The 19782-nt window shown below is 26.4% G+C and overlaps 2 protein-coding genes across 2 annotated transcripts in view; both read right to left on the reverse strand.

The window, feature by feature from the left end:
* Positions 1-18: 18 nt before the first annotated feature.
* LOC117167219 (protein crooked neck) lies at positions 19-16232 on the reverse strand. The gene is made up of 14 exons (XM_033351989.1): positions 16075-16232; positions 15792-15881; positions 15556-15716; positions 12423-12619; positions 12025-12326; positions 9255-9369; positions 8990-9165; positions 8815-8915; positions 8608-8719; positions 8365-8511; positions 8189-8265; positions 7990-8107; positions 5333-5593; positions 19-438 (listed from the first exon to the last, which is right to left on the reverse strand). Exons 1-14 carry the CDS (start codon positions 16108-16110, stop codon positions 157-159), a joined length of 2175 nt encoding a protein of 724 aa, XP_033207880.1. The 5' UTR covers positions 16111-16232; the 3' UTR covers positions 19-156.
* A 2286-nt stretch (positions 16233-18518) lies between these two features.
* LOC117167874 (N-alpha-acetyltransferase 30-like) overlaps positions 18519-19782 on the reverse strand; it is an 8815-nt gene continuing 7551 nt past the window's right edge. Inside the window, exon 3 of the mRNA XM_033353102.1 lies at positions 18519-19716. Within this exon, the coding sequence (XP_033208993.1) occupies positions 19399-19716 (318 nt within the window). The 3' untranslated portion in view covers positions 18519-19398. The remainder of the gene's footprint in view (positions 19717-19782) is intronic.

Below are 19782 nucleotides of genomic sequence, written 5' to 3' on the forward strand. Positions count from 1 at the left end.
AATAAATTTTACAGAATGAAAGGTAAATAAAAACTTGATTTATTTATACTCCCTCTCTTTATACAATTTACCAGTGAAAGTATTTCTACTGAGTCAATAGAAACTTATTCACATGCATTCTGATTTTTTTTAAATAAAAAATATCCCTTCTAAAAATCAACTTTCAGAATCTAATTTTTGGTCAGAGGCGGATTCTGTGTTTTGATCATCTGTGGATTTTGAATTATGATTTTCGGATTCAGCATTCTCACTTTTTTCAGCATTCTGACTTGTTTCGGATTCTGCATTCTGACTTGTTTCGGAGGCTAAATTTTGTTCCGGCATGAGCGCAACTTTTTGTCTCCAAGCTTTCGCCGATGCTAACACTTTCAAATGTGGCCTCTGAGATTCGTCCTCTGGGAAAATAAAGTCGAAAACTTCCTCCCAACCTTCGTCGGACTGAAAAAAATTAGAAATATTTATGTAAGATTAAATCAATTCTGTGAAGGTTGGCGGAGGGGGGGGGGGGGGGGGGGGGGGGGGGGGGGTATAGAAAATGTTACTATCTGTTAAATGGGTGAAGGAGCAATATTGTTACGAAATTCAAGAAACTTCTCCCTTCTGTCATTTTTTCGCTTAAATGCGAATTGAATTAATAGAACACAATCAGGAAATTCAACTATTTCCTATTGATGAGTCTACTATCATATTTTTGGTTCATAATTCATCTCTTTTGTTTCAAAATTCTATATTTGGTTGCCAGTTGAAATATTTTGTTGAAAATTCAACTATCCATTTAAAAAGACATCGTTTGCAGTCGAAAATTCAACTCAACTCGTTTTTTTCGATTAAAAATTTTCCTCTTTTTTTGTTTGGATTTGTACCTTTTTCTTGAAAATTGAACTGTCTTCTGAAAAATGCGTCTGTTTGGCTTGCAATTTCAACTATCTGGTTGAAAACAGAACTGTTTTTGGTTGAAGTTTATTTTTTTTACTTATTTAATTTTAAGCACGACCATTTTATTTAAAATTTAATTATTTGGTTAAAAATGCAACTATTCCGTTAAAAGTTTATCTATTTTCTTTGAAAAGTCAACTGTATTGTTGAACGTACATCTTTATCACACAGAACATTCGTAATTCTGAATTGAAAATTAATATTTTTTAGACAAAAAGTCATCTTTCGTGTTTAAAAATAAACTTTCGTTGTTGTTGAAAATTTATTTTTTCTGGTTTGTAAGTGAACTATTTTGTAGAAAATTCGTCCTTTTGGATAGTGAATCCAAAAATTTGGTGTGTTTTTTTTCTATATTGACTGAAAAATCTTTCCTAATAGATAATTCAAAATCTTGGTTGAAAAAATTGGTATCTTTGGTTTGGTAATTCATCGCTTTTGGTAGAAATTTAATATATTTGGTTAAACATGCAACTCTGCTTGACGATTAATCTTTTTTGTTGGAAAATTCCTCGCTTTCTTTGAAAATTTTAATATTTTGTTTACGATTTAGTTCTTTTGTTAAAAATTAATCTATTTTATTAAAAGGTCATTTATTTTGTATGAAAAGTCAACTGTTTTATTAAACATTCATCTTTCTTGATAGAAAATTTTTACATCTGAATTTAAAATTGATCTTTTTTGTTGAAAATTGATCTTCTCGGGTTGGAAAATTAAATGTATTTTAAAGAATAAGCCTTTTTTGCTTGAAAAATCCACTGTTTGGTTGAACAATCAACTATTTGGCCAAAAACTTAACTATTTAGTTGAAAATTAGTCTTATATGGTTAAAAACTAAACAATTTGGTTTAATTTTTTCTTTCTTGGCTTAAAAATGTTTCCTAGTAGACAGTTTCAAATTCCTTTTAGAAAATTTGTCTCTTTGGTTTCAAAATTCATCGCTTTTAGTAGAAATTTAATATTTGCGGTTAAAAATGCAACTGGTTGGTTGGAAATTAATCTTTTTGGTTAAAAATTGATGACTTTGGTAGAATATTAAATTATTTTTTCGAAAATTTTGTTGCTGAAAATTAATTTTTCAAATCAAAATTGAACTAATCCATTTTGGTTGAAAATTAAACCATTTTGTTGAAAAGACAATATATTTTGACTCAAAATCTGAGGAACCTTAAGCGTTTTATATTGAAAATAAAAAATTCGAGCTCTACAGTTAAAAATGTTACATTTCAAGCAATTTTAAGCTAGAAATATAAAAATATGAACGATTATTTTTGTTATAAACTGAACACTTCTTAAATTAAAAGTTAAATTATATTAATTTTAAATAATTGAAAAATACTTAAAAAGCTACAAAATTTTATTTTCCAATCCTTACACATCTATATGTTTTTTTTATACATTTATTCAACTTTTAAATTAATTTTGAAGTTTTTTCAGAACTGCTAAACATTGTTTATAATGATGCGAATTCTTTCTACATAAATTAAAAATATATGGACAATTTTGCATTTTCCTGGGAATCTTAAAAAAAATGTTTTTCTATTCTTTTGAAGCCTTTCACAATTCTTAAAAATCTTCTACATTTTTTTTCAAAATCTGAAAAAATCCATTTTTTGTTTTAAATTAGGCCGTAGGCTATTTGCACCAAAATTACGGTAGGAATAGCCGGTTTTTTATGAATGTGTAGACACTTCATTTAAATTATTTGAAAACATTTATAAACTTTTTAATTAATTTTGAATCTTTTCAGACCTCTTAAATATTTCTTCAACTTACTCGAATATTTTCTAGGAATTACAGGTGTTCAATCAAAGTTGAGCTTTTTTTTTAGTTTTGAACATTTGATTTATAATTATTGATTTAACATGAACAATCAAATGATTCTAAATATTAAGCACTTGTTATTTTTCTGAATTGAAAAATGTTAATTTTTAGGCTAGAAAAATATTTTAAATTTGAAAAAAGCGTTTAATTATGAATTTATTCTTTTGAAGCTATTTCAAAATTAAAAATACCTGATAAAGTTTTAATTGGGCGTTTGAATTTGTTTAACTACTAAGGTAAACAGACCATTACTGGGACAACGTAAAAAGTATGTCCAATACTGGAACAATAATATATATCGTTGAGTATCTTATATATTGACATAAATCATAAAAGTAAAAATTTTCTCGTATTTTTTAAGTTCTTTTGAATTTATTACCACTATTTATTTTTGTTCTGAAAAGTTATACATTTAGCAAAAAATAATAAAAAATACTCCTCAAAATCTGCGAATGAACTACTGCCCAATTCGACATTTTTTGTACTTTAAAACTTTCTGCATAACTTTTATAGCCTTGTATTATTGAAATCTCCTACACTAATAGAAAAAGTAATGTTTTTGCATATTTTTAATATGTTTAAGAATAAAATTCATAACTTTTTTAGCTATTTTATTCAATAAGTTATGAATATTTTAATGTCCTGCATTTGGACAAATTCGCTGACTATCTCAGTCTTGGGCATTTCAACATAAGTTGCGCAATTACGTTTCCTTTACTGAGAGATCCACACTTGCCGCTCAATTGATTATTTATTCTAAAAGTTTTTCACAGTAGATTATTGAAAGCTCCAATTCTAACCTCAAATTTTGCCAACAGCTTAGGTAAGTAATTTAATAGTAACTCATCAATTTAATTTTTCAATCAAAATTAGCGAATAAGCATTAAAATTTAATATTAAATATTATAAATATTAATGAAATAATTATTCATTTACTTTTTAAAATAAATTAAGTAAATCAACTTTTCTGTTGAAAATTTATATTTCTGAATTAAAAATAGAACTGTTTTTAAGAAAACTCGTCTTTTTAAATTAAAAATTTACTAGTTTGGTTGCAATTTTTGTTTTTTCTTGACTGAAAATTTTTTTTTATTAACATTTGAACTATTTTGTTGAAAAATCGCCTTTTTGGTTTTAAAATTTATCTTTTTAATTATGAATTTTACCTTTTGTGAGCAAAAATGCAACTGTGATTGAAAATTAATCTGTTTGGGTTAAGGCTTTAACATTTTTATTGAAAATTCGTTTTTTTTTTAAATTAACGTAACTGCTTTCCATGTTTAATTAAAATATTTTTTGGTTGAAATATTAGCTATTATATTTTTTTATCAGAATTCACCTTTTTTGGTCAAACAAACGAATTTTCACCCAAACAGTTCGACTTGTAACCAAAACAGATAAAAATTTTACCAAAAGAGGTGAATTGTCAATCAAATAAGATTTTTCATTACAAAAAAAAAAGTATTTTTTTAACCAAACAGTTTCATTTTTTCTAAAAAATATGAAATTTATAATTAAAAAGATAAATTTTCGAACCAAAAAGACGGATTTTCAACAAAACAGTTGAAATATTAATCAAAAACATTTTTCAGTCAATGAAATTTTCAACCAAATAATAAAATTTGGAAACAAAAAATAATTGAAATTGTTTGAATAGTTTTTTCAATTTATGTACTAATTTTAATTAGGATGAATTTTATATCAAAATTTACAACGAAACAGTTGAATATGCAAGTAAATCGATAATATTAATATTATTAATATTTATCATATTTAATATTAATCTACAATATTAAATTTTAATGAATACTTAGTAATTTGATAAAAAATTCAATTTATGAGTTACTATTAAATTACTTACGTGATGAATTTGTAAAATTTCAGGTTAGAATTGGAGGTTTCAATAAACTACTTTGAAAATCATATCTTATTATTTTGTTAAGAAAAATGTTAACATGTTGATATGAATTTTATTTTAAAATGAAGGGAAATAAATTCCTTATGATTTATAACAATCCATTCTTGCTATAGTTAAAAAATATCCATTTATATTAATTAACTATAAAATTGATCAAGTATATTCTGTTCTAATCGATCAAATAATGTATGAGTCACTTATTATAACGGTTTTTGTATAAAAAATTGTAATTCGCCATTTTAAAATTGTGTTTATGTGAGTTAATTTTTCGTAACTGTCCCAGTAATAATCGGTTTACGTTATGACTTTCCAATTGAAACAATTTAATTTTTAACGTTAAAATCTGAAAATTCCTCAATTTTGAACTGATTCCGAATAGTCTTATAAAGACAATTATTATTAACTTGTTAATCCATAATTTATAGTTCAATTAAGCAAATCGTTGTAATCTATATTCGCATGCGATCAACAAAAAACGTTTTTTTTTTATCAAAAATTGTTAAAAAAATTTGTAAAATTTTCGGTCAAAACATCCTGTGCATGGTAGAGGAGAGGGGTAAAAAAAGTTCTTAAAAAATACGTTACGTAATTTATAGATGACCACTAAGTAATAAAATAAATAATAAAGAATTGTAAAACTTATTTGTTTAAGCTTACCTTGTCGTCTCCCACAACACGTCTGCGCCTCTTCACTCTACGTGGCATTTTCTCCATTATTTTTCCACGACTTCCCTCGTCTCCGTGCGAATTCTCAAAATCTCTCCAGGCTTCGAGAAGTAGTGCTCGGCTCTCTTTATTTCCATTATCTCTCAGGGCAATGTTGCCTCTTTCAAATATTCTCCTTGCGAGGCTAACGTTATTTAATCCGTCTTCCTTGATCGGATTACTCATTTCGAATTTGGCATAAGATACCCACACCTATAAATTTAATCGTTTATAAAATAACGTCGCTGATAAGTTGTAAATTCTAAGTTTCAAGGCTCGGATCGACTAGAAGGCTTACAAAAGTCGCATAAAATTAGAAAGAGAATAGCGTGGAATTTAGAAAAAAGTCGAAAAAAAGTTTGAAATAGTAACTTTATTTGTTAATGAATATAGAGCACATAATTCTCATTGATTTTAAAATATACTTTACACAATCAAAATAAACTTCAAAGTTAAAACAATTTTTTAACAATAATAAATTAGTCATTTAGCTTGAAGGATTCTGAATCTAGGATCATTTTGAACATTTTAAACTTGAAATTACTCAACAATTAAGGCTTTAAATGTAATTTAAATATAAAATTAATTCTTTTTTAGTGATTGAGACTTCAATGCTCAAAAGGCTCTCAAAACAGGGAAAATAGGATAATTTTTCTCGTAAATAAGGGAATAAATTCTTTTAAATAAAATTAATATAGATAAAATATTGAAAACGTTATGAAACACCTTAAATTCCTTTAAAATCAAGTCAAAATTTCAACCCAAGACGTACATTTAAAAACGAGTGAAGTTTTCAAGTAAAACGTCGAATAGTTTAGAAAACAGTTGACTTTTAAACCGGAAAGATCAATTATCAGTCAAATACTTGAATTGAGAAAAAGCTTAAAAAAATAGCTCCATTTAAAAACAAAAGGTTGAGATCTTTCAAGCAAAAGAGACCAAAGGAGACCTACAAAGATGAATTTGTAACTAAATGTTTGAATTTTCAAGCAAAAAAACAGTAAACTTCAATGAAATAGTTGAGTTTTCAAGCCAAAAAGACGTATTCTCTAAAGGAAAGTTGAATCATCAACCAGAAAAATCAAATTTTCAACAAAAAAGATCATTTTAAATAAAAAAAAAGATAAATTTTCCACCAAATAGTTGAATAAACAAAGTAATAATTTTAAGAAAAAATTACGCGTTTTTTTAGAATACCGTTAAATTTTTAACAAAAAAGTTAATTTTGAATCAAAAAGTTGATTTTTTAAACAAAAAATATAACTTTTAGATGCTTTTTCAATCAATGAGGACGAATTTTCTATCCAAAAAGACAAATGTTTAACAAAAAAGTTTTATTTTTGACCAAAAAAGATAACTTGAATAAAATAATTAAATTCTCAAACAATTGGTTGAATTTCCCAGGAAAAAGATTATTCTTTAGAAGACAGTTGAATTTTCAACGAAAAAGTTAATTTTCAGTCAAGAAAAATGAATTTCCATCCAAATCAGATGAATTTTCTACCATAAAAATCAATTTTCAACGCTAAAAGATGAATTCTCTATCTAAAAATACAAAATTTCGACAAAACAGTTATATTTTCGACCAAAAAAGATCACTTTTAAATGAAAGAATTAAATTTGCAACCAAATGGTTGAAAAATTTCAAGAAAAGAGGCGAATTTTCGGAAGACTGTTGAATTTTTGACAAGAAAAGATAATTTAAGAACAAAATAATTAAATTCTCAATCAAATGGTTGAATTTCCAAGGAAAAAGATGATTTTTTTAAGAAGACAGTTGAATTTTCAACGAAAAAGTTCATTTTCAATCAAGAAAAATTAATTTTCATCCAAAAAATATGACTTTTCTACCATAAAAAGAATTTTCAATACTAAAGGATACATTTTCTATCCAAAAAGACGGATATTCAATCAAACAGTTGAATTTTTTACCAAAAAAGATCACTTTTGAACTAAATAATTAAATTTTCAACAAAATGGTTGAATTTTAAAATAAAAGAGATTAAACCTGAACCATAACAGTTGCATTTTCAACTAAACCGATGAATTTTTAAGCCAAAAATGCAAATTTATGAGAAAACAATGAAATTATCAGTCCGAAAAGATGAATATTTAATAAATAAATCGTTTTCATCCAATAAATAGGTAGACCTTCAATAAAAAGTGACGAATTTTTAACCAAATAGTTGAATTTTCAAACAAAAAGAAGAAGTTTTTAGAAGGCAGTTGAACTTTTAAGGAAAAAGTCCATTTTCAACTGAGAAAGATGAATTCACTACCCGAAAAGAGGAATTTTCAATCTAATAGGAAGAATTTTTTATTCCAAAAGGCGAATGATCAACAAAACAGTAGAATTTTCGACAAAAAAGATAAATATTGAACAAAAGAATTAAATTTTCAACCAAACAGTAAAATTTGTAATAAAAAGGAATGAACTATTCTTTTTTTTCATTTTCTGAATTAAAACGTTACAATTTTTTCTAGTTTTGAATTTTGATTTTTAAAGTTTTATTGTGATTAAAATTTAAACTATGTATTTTTTTTTAAATTCGACAAAAATTGTACGATCTAAGCTCTGCGTTTGTATAATAAATAAATAAATTTAATACCTTCACATGTAAAGTTCGTTCGAGCAATCTCTCGAACAATTGCCGGGCTTTTTCGGGCTCATCCTGTGCTCTTTCAAAATCTATGTAAGCTTTCCATAAAATGTCGGGCATTTCTAGACTGTAATTTGGAAAATTAAAATTTTTTAAACGAGATAAAGTGTACCTGAATTAAGTAAATGGATAAAAATAGTAAACTTACACTGGTTGAGCTATAGCCAATTCGTAAATAGCACGAGCACGATCGATGTCTCCCAAGAGAGTTTCGAGTTCAGCAAACTGAAAGAGAATGATTAATTTTAGAGTAAGATCACTTTTTATCATTATTATAACTTTCTTCTTTTCTCTGAAATTAATACAGATTATTATTGTATTTACCTTCATCCATGTTGTGCAATTTTCCGGACCAAACTCAAGGAACTTCTGGTACAAAATTCGGCATCTGTCAAATTCTCTGAGCTGGATTTCCAAATCGATGTAACCTCGATAAAGTTTATTTCTGGGACATATTCCCAGCGCCATTCCCTGTGATGGTTGATTAAATAATAGTATTAATAACCTAGAATTAATAAAACATAAACACAAAGATATACAATTAATTTGAAATCTAAATAAACTTACCAAATGTTTTCTGGCTACTGTCAAATTCTTTTGGCGAATCTCAAACTGCGCGTAATATAACCAGATTTTAGAAAACGTAAACTTCTTGTGGGGAATTAGATTCAAACAGACGCTGAAAAAATTATACATTAATGTAAAACAAGAGTTTTTAAACTAAAAGTATATTGAATCATTACAAAATGCAGCATATTTCAAATAAATACATACTTGTACACTTCTCGACATCTTTCTATGTCTTCGCATTCCAATTCCTCGTAAAGGGCATAATTAATCCAGAGATAGATATACCTCTTCCAGAATTGCTTGTCCTAAAAAAAATATATTTAAATCTTTTGTAAATTAACTATCAATTTATTTATCGCAAATTAGGAAATATTAGTACCGATGTGGGTGGAACGTTGGCTATTGCTCTTTCATAAGTTTCTCTCACAACTTCGACATTTCCTTCGGATTCCACTAATCGCAAATAATCGAACCAAGCATCGTAATTAGAAGGATTTTCCTTAACTTCTTGTTCGTATTGATGCTTTCTTTTGCTGACAATCACATCCTCTATCCCTGTTAATAATAATAAAAGAAAACATGAGAGGAATTAGTAAATCCTGCTTAGAAAACAAAATAAAAAACTATAAAATAATCAAACTTACCTGAGCGATCTCCATATTTCTTCTCATGAATAGTATACGCCTTATAAATTGCTTGTGTCCTATCTTTCGAGAGATTTTCCAAAGCATACTTGTAAATCACCCTGACTCTATCATGCTGAAAATAAAATGTAATTCAAATTAATCATGAAAGAGGGGTCGATCATTTTAAATCTGGTGAACAAGGCTGCGCGAAAACTTCGTGAAATATTCTGAAATCTTTGTGAAATCATTGAAATATTTGGAATTATTTGCATGTTCAACCAAAAATCAAAACTTTATGAAATATTTAAAATAATTATTCCACATTTCAGATATAAAAACTAAAGCAAATCTTCCGCTTATATGTTCTGTATTGAATCCTGACACTCCTCATATTTTACTATTAAAGATATTCAAGGATTCTTATTAATAATTATATCCTTAATCAAGAAATCTGTATTATCATAAGAGAATAGCCGAATTTTTTAACTTATTTAGTATTTACAGACTAGATGAATCAATTTATTTTTTTTCAATTACATTTTTTCTCAAAAAATATCTTCTCCTTTCGCTCCGTTGAGAATTGAACCATAGAACTTCCAATTGCCGATCGAATGATTTCCCATTAAGCTACTTTTTTCTTTCTCTTCATTCAATTAAACACAAAATTTCATTATTATTGTTATTACGTTGTTTTACTCCTTAAGTTTTAGGTGAAGCAAACATTTCAAATCTTTGGAACCTTGAAAACTCATTACAACTTTCGAAAATGTTGAAATGTGAAAAATGTCAAAGGTTTCAGATATTTTGAAATACTTTAAGTATGTCTGATATCTTCGTGAAATCCTTTAATTCCTTCTAAAATATTGTAAACCTCTCGAAATCAATCAAATCTTTGTGAAATATTTTTATATTTTTCTGAAATCTTTTGAAGTATTTGAATTCCTTGAAATATTTTGGTATCTTGGAAATCTTTAAAATATTTTGAAATCTGTTAAAATCATTGAAAATTTTTTGTAATGTTAGAGCTCTTTGTAAAATACTTTAAACCTTTACGAAATCATAGAAATCTTTGTGAAATATTTTTAAATTTTCTGAATGCTTTGAATTCTTTTGATATCTTTTTTAACTCTTGAAATACTTGAAAATATTTGAATTCCTTGAAATATTTATGAAATCTTTGAAAACTTTAGGATATCATTGAAATATTTGTAAAATTTTGAAAATCTTTCTGAAATCTTCTGAAATCTTTTGAGAACTTTCAGAAATCTTTTGAAATGTTTTAAACCTTTGCAAAATCACTTAAATCTTTAAAATTTTATAACATCTTTTAAAACAATAATAAATCTATGAAATCTTTTAAAATCCGTTGAAATCTTTGCAGTGTTTGGAACTCGTTTAAAATGTTTTATTCCCTTTGTGATATCCATAAAATATTTCTAAAATATTTGAAATTTTTAAAGTTGTTGTGAATTTTTTGAAACTTTCTGAATTCTTTGAAATCTTTGTGAAATCTCTTGAAAACTTCATAAAATGAAATGTTATGAAATCTTTGAAGACGTATGAAATCTTTTACATCTTGAAATCTGTTGAAATTTTTACTGAATTCTTTGAAATGTTCTAAAATCTTTAGAAAACGTCACGAATATTTTTAAATCTTTGAAATCTTTGGGAAGTTTTTGTAAAATCTTTTGTAATCTTATGAAACTTTTTAAAATCATTAAAATCTTTGTGAAATGTTTTGAAATCAGCATTCTTTGAAATCTTCTTGAAATTTTCTAAAATCTTTTAAAAACTACGCGAAATCTTTCTAATTTTTTTTTCAAACATTTGAAATCTTTGAAAAGTTTGCGAAATCGTTAAAATTTTAGTGAAATGTTTGAAATATTTTTAAATCTTATGAAATCTGTTGCAATCCACACAATTTTCTGAATTCTTTGAAATTGCCTTAAATCATTTGAAAACTTCCCGAAAACTTTGGAAATATTTTGAAAATTTTGTAAAATGTTTGAAATATTTTGAAATGTTTGTGGAATGTTTGTGAAATATTTGGAAATCTGTTAAAATTTAAAATCTTTTTGAATTTTTTGTAATGTTTGAAATATTTCAAACCTTTGCGAAGTCATCAAAATTTGTGTGAAATATTAAAAATTTGTTTAAATCTTATAAATTCTTTGACATGTTATGAAATCTTTGAAATCTTTTTTAATTCTTTACGAAATTATTTAAATATTTATGACATCTTTGAAACCTTTGCGAAGGCATTGAAATGTTTGTCAAACGTTATAAATATTTCTGAAATCTTTGAAACCTTTGCGAAATCATTGAAATATTTGAAATCTTTGTGAAATCTTCTCGAAATTTTTATGAAATACTTAATACTTTTAGGAAACCACAGAGATATTTTCGAAATCTTTGTGAAATGTTTTCAATCTTTCTGAAATCTTTGAAACCTTTGTAAAATCATTCAAATCTTTGAAATTTTATAAAAACTTTGAAATATTTGAACCCTATGAAATCTTTCTGAAATCTTTATAACCTTTGCGGAATCATTCAAATATTTGAAACTTTTGCAAAATCACTTAAATATTTTTTTAAATTATGAAATCTTTGTGAAATTTTTTAAATCATTCTGAAAACTTTGTTAAATCATTAAAATCTTTGTCAAATCTTTGTAAAATATTGATAAATTCTTTAACATATTTTGAAATCTGATGCACACTCAATAATCGAGTGGTCAATCTCTCTGCCATGAAATTTTAATCACGAAAATTATCAGTTTCAAACTTACCTCTCGTTGACCTTCTTCAAACCTGGCAAAAGCAATCACAAGGTATTCATCTAAACTTTCATCTCCGAAAAATGTAACCGCGCGTTCATAAACCTGACGAGCTCCACTTATAAAGCCATGATTTTCTTCAAAACGCGCGTATTTAATCCAGTGTTTGACATCCGGATGAACCATAACAAATCGCTCGTAGATGTCCCTCGCTCTCTGAATTTCTTTGTAACGAAGCTCGAAATTTATGTAAGTCTGCCAAGCCTGTTCATCTGGTTCCCATTCCATCCACCTTTCGAACACTTGGCGGGCACCTAAAATTCATTCAATTTTATTAACTTAACTTAAATTACATTCTAAAACCTGATAGAGGAGAATTTTGTTTGAGGAGTAAATAAATATTAAAATACCAGCAATATTTTCCAACATTTCCTCCATGTAGGTATATTTGTACCAGAATTGGCTGACTCTGGGTAAAATTGTAACAGCTCGATCCCATAAATTTCTTGCAAAATTCACCTGCCGGTGCCGCATTTCCATTTCGGTGTACTTCAGCCATAATGTTACGTTTCTGTGATCTACGTCTAGTGCTCGTTCGTAAATTGATCTAAAAAAAGACACATTTAAGAAATTAATGTGAGAATAAATCAAAATTTTTATTTTTATTTAACCTCTATCATTAAAATTTAACTACGAAACTATTGGAAATTAAAAAAAGAACCTAGTAATTACATTTGGAAAGCATACTGTTAAATGTATCCATTTAAATTAAAAAAAAAAACAATAATTAGATTCTCGTTTCTTTTTTTAATGTTTCCAAGAATTTCGTTCAATTAAAAAATAATTAATTTTGACGACTGAGTTTTATGACGAATACTTCAATTTTACACGAATGTTTGGAATGTTTTAAATTATTAACAGTTCAATCAAGCTTGAATTAATTACTATTAAAACTTCCAATTAAAAATTATATAAATTCCAACGTTTCTAGAATGATTATACTTTAAAGGTTTACAATATTTAAAATTCTCCAATGTTGACCGTTGAAAATGACAATAAATAATTATTTTGATAGAAATTTCATTTTTTAATGTAATAAAATCCATCCAATAATTTTCAATGTCATTTGATACTGCATGATGATACATCCTAATACATTTTATAATCTAGAAACTTTGTATAATTTAAATAAAAATATATAGTTTTGAATACGCAATTCTCAAATAGTTTAATTTTTAGGATCTTCAAACTACAGTTATTTAATTTCAAAGAATTAAATTCGTAAATATTTGTTTTGAAGTTTCTTCATTTTTAAATGCTCGACCAGAAGCGTTACTAATTTTTTATTGTTTAATCTTCGAAGATTTAAGATTTTTTTATTATCTTTAATATTGAACGGATTAAAAATCACTTAAATAGTGGAAATTGTATTAAAATTCCTTAAATTTGGTTCAATTCCGTAAAATTCCATGAAATCTGATATTTCCTGAAATCCAGGAAAATTTACAGAATAACTTTTAGCTCCTCGGGTGAAAGTTAAAATACTGGACTAAAAATTCCTTTTTTTGGTTTAAAGTTGATAAGAGCAGTTAAAAATTCAATTCTTTTATACAAAATTTGTCTGTTTGCATTGAGAATTCAACAGTTTGGTAAAAAATGCATCTACTTGGTCGAAAATTCAACATTTTTGTTAAACATGTATGCATTTCTTGAAAACTTTGTCTCTTTTGGTAGAAAATCAATTTTTGAAGTTAAAAATGCGAATTTTTGGCTGAAAATCAATCTGTTTTGGTTGAGGATTAAAATATTTGGTTAAAAGTTCGTCTTGTTTTACAGTAAATTGTGTTTATTTAAAATTACACACTTTTTTGGTCAAAATATCAACTATTACATTTTCTATTGAAAATTCACCTTTTTAGGATAAAAATTCACTTCCTTGGTTGAAAATTGAGATATTTTCTTAAAAATTAATTATTTGTTTTAATAGAAGATTCATAACTTTTATAGAAAAGTCATCTCTTTGGTTTAAAATTGCACTTCTTTGTTGAGTCTTCCCGTTTCTGGGATAAAAATTTATTTTTTAAATTGAAAACTTAACTATTTGATTGAAATTAAACTTTTCTGTTGAAATTTCATACTTCCGGGTTGAAACTTCATCTATTTTGTATGTAAAATTCCCCTTTTTTTCTTAGAAATTCGAACATTTGTTACAAAATTCTACTATTTCGTCGAAAATTCAACTGTTTTGTAAAAATTAATTTTTTCAAATGAAAATTTAACTATCCCATTTTTGTCTCAAAATTGATTTTTTTCAGTTTAAACTTTCAACTAATGGGATGACAATTTATTTTATTTCTTGAAAATTCGCCTTTTTTGATAGAAAATTAATTTTGACTGAAAATTTAACTATTTGGTTCGAAATGTATGTGTTTGGTAAAAATTCGTATTTTTTCATACAAAAATAATCTGCTTGGTTGAAAAAGCAACCACTTTGTTAAAAATATATGTCTTTTGTCTTATATTTATTTTATAAATTGTCTTTCTTCTTGGAAATGTAATTATTTCATTGACAAATCAACAATCTAGTAGAAATCTCGTCTTTTTAGCCAGAAAATTATGCTATTTGGTACAAAATTGATGTATTTTGTTAAAAATTCGTCTTGTATAGTAGAAAATTCATCTTCTTGAATGAAAATTCTTTATTTTAGATGCAATTTTCATTCTTTGTTTACTGAAAAATTTATTTTTGCTGAGGATTTAAGTATTTTGTTGATAATTCATCGTTTTTGATTCAATTGAACTGTTTTTTATTTAAAATGAAAATATTTTCTGGGTTAAAATATTAACTACGTATTCCATTTTTGTTGTGAATTCATCTTTTTTTATTGAAAATTTATTTATTTTTTTGAATAACTCTTTCTGGGTTTGAACAATATTTTATTAACTTTTATGAACTATTTTACTGAAAATTAACTTTTTTGTTGAAACTTCATATTTTCCTGTTAAACATTCAACTGTTTTGTATATAAAATTCGTCCTTTTGTCTTGAAAATTAAACTATATTTGGTACAAAATTTATGTATTTTGTTGAGAATTCGTCTTATATAGTACAAAATCAATCTTCTTGGTTAAAAATGCTTTATTTTGGATGCAGTTTTTATTCTTAGTTGTCTGAAAAAATTATTTATGCTGAATATTTGGGTATTTTGTTGAAAACTCCTCTTTTTCTATTTACTTCAACTGTTTTTGATTTAAAATGAAAATCTTTCCTCGGTTAAAATATCAACTATTACATTTTTTGTGAGTTCATCTTTTTTGGTTGAAACTTCAACCTGATATATAAATTTTCAAATGTTTAATTTGAATTCTCAAAACATGGGGGGGGGGGGGTCACATCGCTCTGGATCCACCCTTGTATATTATAACAATAGAGTTCAAAATTAAAAACATATAGTTTAGATTAAGGATTTCAATAAAATCGCAAGAACTGTAAGTATTTTTGACAACATTTTCTCAATATTGTTTAAAAGGAATGCAGCATACCTTGCCCTCCTAATTTCGTTTTGACTTTCCTCCCACGATGCGTACTTCAGCCAATTAGATATAACAATTCTATTTTTCCTAATATTATCTTCAAACACTTTTCTTTTACGATGCTGATAATCTGCTAATTCGTGAGGATCAGAAATCTTCTGCTTAGGAGGCTGTATCAGAAAAAAAAGCATTAATATATTTGTAAAGATAAGAAACCAATTAAAAAAGGGAAATATGATACTCACCGGTGGCAGAATTTCAAGGTCTCGTTCTTTTGCTTCCCGGAGAAGTTGTTCCGCTGTGATTTGTATCTCCGCCGGAGCTTTGTTCTTAACCTATAAAAACGTATTTTTTATAATTATTTACTTAAAAAAAGTGGGTTTTAATAAAGAATTATTAAATGTAAACACTTTTAAATCGCGCAACAAAGTCTGTAAACCGAAAAACCGTAGTTTAGGGTCTTTAGAGAGCAAAATAACGAAACAGAATTAACCTAAAAACTTTTTTCAGATATATGTTTTACTTTACCTTTGCCACTTTCGGCATTTTCTGCGGTTTCTCCATCGTTGCTTTGTTATGCAGATGACACTTTTTATTCAACTTTTATCAGAATAATTAATATAAACCTTCCCGGTATACAAAAACGAAATTAAACGTCTTCAAACATTTTTGTTGATGTATTGAATCTCTGGTATTGAAGAACTTGCTAATGTGACGTGCGCCCCGTCGGTAAAGTCGATATCCAAAATATTTTGAATAAATTTAATTATTTTAGAAATTTGTCCATTTATTCCACGTAGACTCATTTACTGAATCTTTAATAACTCCCTAAATTTAGAACAAATTTTTAAAAAAGAAATTTTATCTTCTCTTTTAATTCTTTAAATTAAAGTTTTCAAGAATTGATGACGCCCTAATTAGTTAAAAACAATGTATAGAAATGGCCAAACAGTTTGATTTTTTTAATGTTTATATTTATAATTTTAGAACTATAATCTTATTTTTTTATATAACGTGTATATAACCTCAATAATGGTATTTAAAAGAACAAAAGTTTTATAAATTTACCTGCAAATTTTCTGGAAATTAGAATAAATACAAGAATCTAAAGTGTATTGATCAAAGGAAAAAATTCCAGGGTTTTTCCGGGTTCGAAAATATTTTAACTCTTAAAACCTAACACTTTTTCATCGAATGTAATAAAAAATTCTTGAATTTTTAGCTTTTAAAATTGAAGTTTAAACATTTTTAAAGTATAAAATAAAATGGAAGCTATAAATACTTTTTAATTGGACAATTTTAAAGTAAATGAAGTTGAACTGCAAAATTGTTAACTTTTATAAGTTGTGCAGTTCAATTTAAAAAATATAAAACCGCGGTCATTGGTTTCAATGCTCTAAATTAAAGAACGATTCAATGAATTTGTAAAATTGTATAATTTTAAAAGCAATTTTAAGCTATACACATTAAAAATTGAACGATTTAAAACATTAAAAATTACTTTTTTGTTTTAATTTAATTCAATAGTTGTTCAATTGTTTTTAAAGATCAAAATTCGTTTTAGTTTTAAAATATTTTCAAATAATCACCTTAAGTTATTTCTAAAAAATAAAAATCAGTTCAGAATCTTCCCAGGTATGACAAAAAACTTTTTTCTTGTCTTGAAATCTTTTTAATTTTTTGAAATCTTTCCAATTTTTAATATTTTTAAATGTTTTCAAAACTTTTTAATATCTTTTAAAATTATTAGAATTTTAAAAAAAAATTGAATAAATACTGAACAATTAAAAGGGTTTCCTTAAACTCTTCCAGATTCATTTTTGCCAATTTGGGAATCTTTTTAACGTAAAACATTCCCTTAACATTATTTTTTCAAAATAAGAAATATTTTTCAATTTTCCTAGGATTTGCCCTAAAATATTTCAAATCTTCTGAAATTCCTTATAACTTTTTAAAGCCATTGGAAATATTTTTAAATTTTTTCAAAACTTTTGCATATTTTTTGAAACGATTCGAATTTTTCAAAAAAGTTTAAAAAAATTCTGCAAAATAAAAAATTGGCCTAACATCTTCCAAATTCTGTTTTGAGAATTTTGGAAATCGTTTTAAATCTTTTTAACATAAAATAATCTCTTATAATTAATTTTTCAATATAAAAAATAATTTTCAATTTTTTCAAGAATCTTATGAACCTTTTTTTACTCTTTTAAAGCCTTTTACAATTGTTTCAGAACATTCAAAATTTTTGTGTTGAAATCTGCAAAAATCTACATTTTGTTTTAAATTATTTGATATAATTTAAAGTTTTAAATTAATTTTGACTATTTTCAAAACTTCTAAATATCTTGAACTTACTTGAATTTTTTCTAAGCTAGTAAACATTAAACTGATAATTAAACAGCAAAATTCGACAATTTCAGTAACAAATAAAATTTTTTGTAAATAGAGAAAATAAAATGGTAAATATGAAAGTTTAAATTTAGCTCTTTGAAATTTTAATGATGAACAAATCTGTCTCAAACTGTTTCGCGTTGAATATTTTATTTATAATTTTTTGTTTTAAATGAAAAAAGTTTCCAAAATATAAAATGTTTATTTTTCTCAATTAAAAATTTCAAAGAAATAATATTTGAAAAGAATTTGAAATTGCATAAAAGCGTTTAATTAGGAATCTATTAATTTGAAATTATTTTAAAATTGAAAAATGTTTATAAGGTTTCAAAATGACGTTTAAATTTGTTTAACGACTAAGGCTTTTGAATTAATATAATTTAATTTTCAACAATCAAATAAACAATCCATAATTATTTTTATTTCTTGTATTATATTGAATTTAAAAAAAAAAATTAAATGTTCACTGACTGGATTTAATTTTCCAAGTTTTATCAGCTCATAATGTCTGTTGGAATAATCTAAATATAAAAAAAACGCATGGCTATGTGTAAAAACATTTATTAATTTTTTTAACAACATTTTTTACGTTTTTGTTAATAGATACATAATGATTTGTGTTTCGATTTTATTTTATACAAAGGTAGGTAGGTATAGTAGGTAGACAATAATGCGTACGAGCTTCCGCTTCGAGTGTCTACAAACAAATCAGTGTAGTTGATCATTTCTGATTTCTTTATTATATATATTTATATAAATATCGGACAATCCTTAAATATCACTTTGCAATTTAATTTGAATATTTTTTAAATACCACGAGACTGTCCTTTCATATATTCTTTTTTCAAAATCTTGACTAAATCATCGAAATGGTCAATACCACGCTTCAATTAATGCATTTATTATCGAAAGTCCGCTGAATCCTTACGACTAAAACAAACATTTAACCACTCGAGACCTCGCCTCGAATAAAAACTGTTTTAAAAACAAAAAATGAAAAGTGGTTTTCAGACAATTTGTACATTTGGACTAAAGGACTAATACCCATTCAGTCGCGATATTATAAACTCATCTGCGAAATCCAAATCTATCAAAATCGAAACAAGTCGAGCGAAACTCGACAAATCCTCTTTTTAATTTCATATGCAAAGCCCCAGGCTTTTCACTTAAATATTTTTCAAACGATTCGATTCTCAGCTGCCCAAACTATTGCCAAAGAGTTTATCTCCTTTCGAGATCAGATGACTCGTCCCTGCCGATTAAGATAACGTACATCGAGTACATTTCGTTCGTTCAACGCACAGCCAGGAGTCGCGAAACGATACCACAATATCGAAGAAAAAGAAAATCGGAGATAACTTCTTTGGCATAAGCATCTTTCGAATTCAAGTCTTCTGGAACCAACTTTCTTAGTGACTCCAATTATTTAAGTTCCTATTGGCATAAGCACGCAGATGAATTTCACCTGAGCCACAACTTCAGTCGCAAGGCATCGACACCGTTTAAATAATATCGAAAGAGTCGCTTGTCACGCACGAAGCCAAGGTTTTCATACAATCGCAACGCAGGCCGATTCGTGATTTCAGTCTCTAAAACAACTTCGTCCGCATCGTCTTCAACCATCGCTCGGATTGCACGTCTCACCAAATTCGAGCCGATCTTGCGTTTCCTGAATTTCACGTCCACTGCCAACATCGCGATATAGCCACGTTTTATCACCTTTCTGTGGATGTCCAGTTTGCAAACAATCGCACCTACGCATTCATTTTCGTGCATCGCCTGCAACAAAAAATTACGGCTCCTTAGTTTCCATTCAATAGGGGCCGTACTTAAATTACATACAGA

This window comes from Belonocnema kinseyi, chromosome 2, assembly GCF_010883055.1.
Source record: "Belonocnema kinseyi isolate 2016_QV_RU_SX_M_011 chromosome 2, B_treatae_v1, whole genome shotgun sequence".
Classification (NCBI taxonomy): Eukaryota; Metazoa; Arthropoda; class Insecta; order Hymenoptera; family Cynipidae; genus Belonocnema; species Belonocnema kinseyi.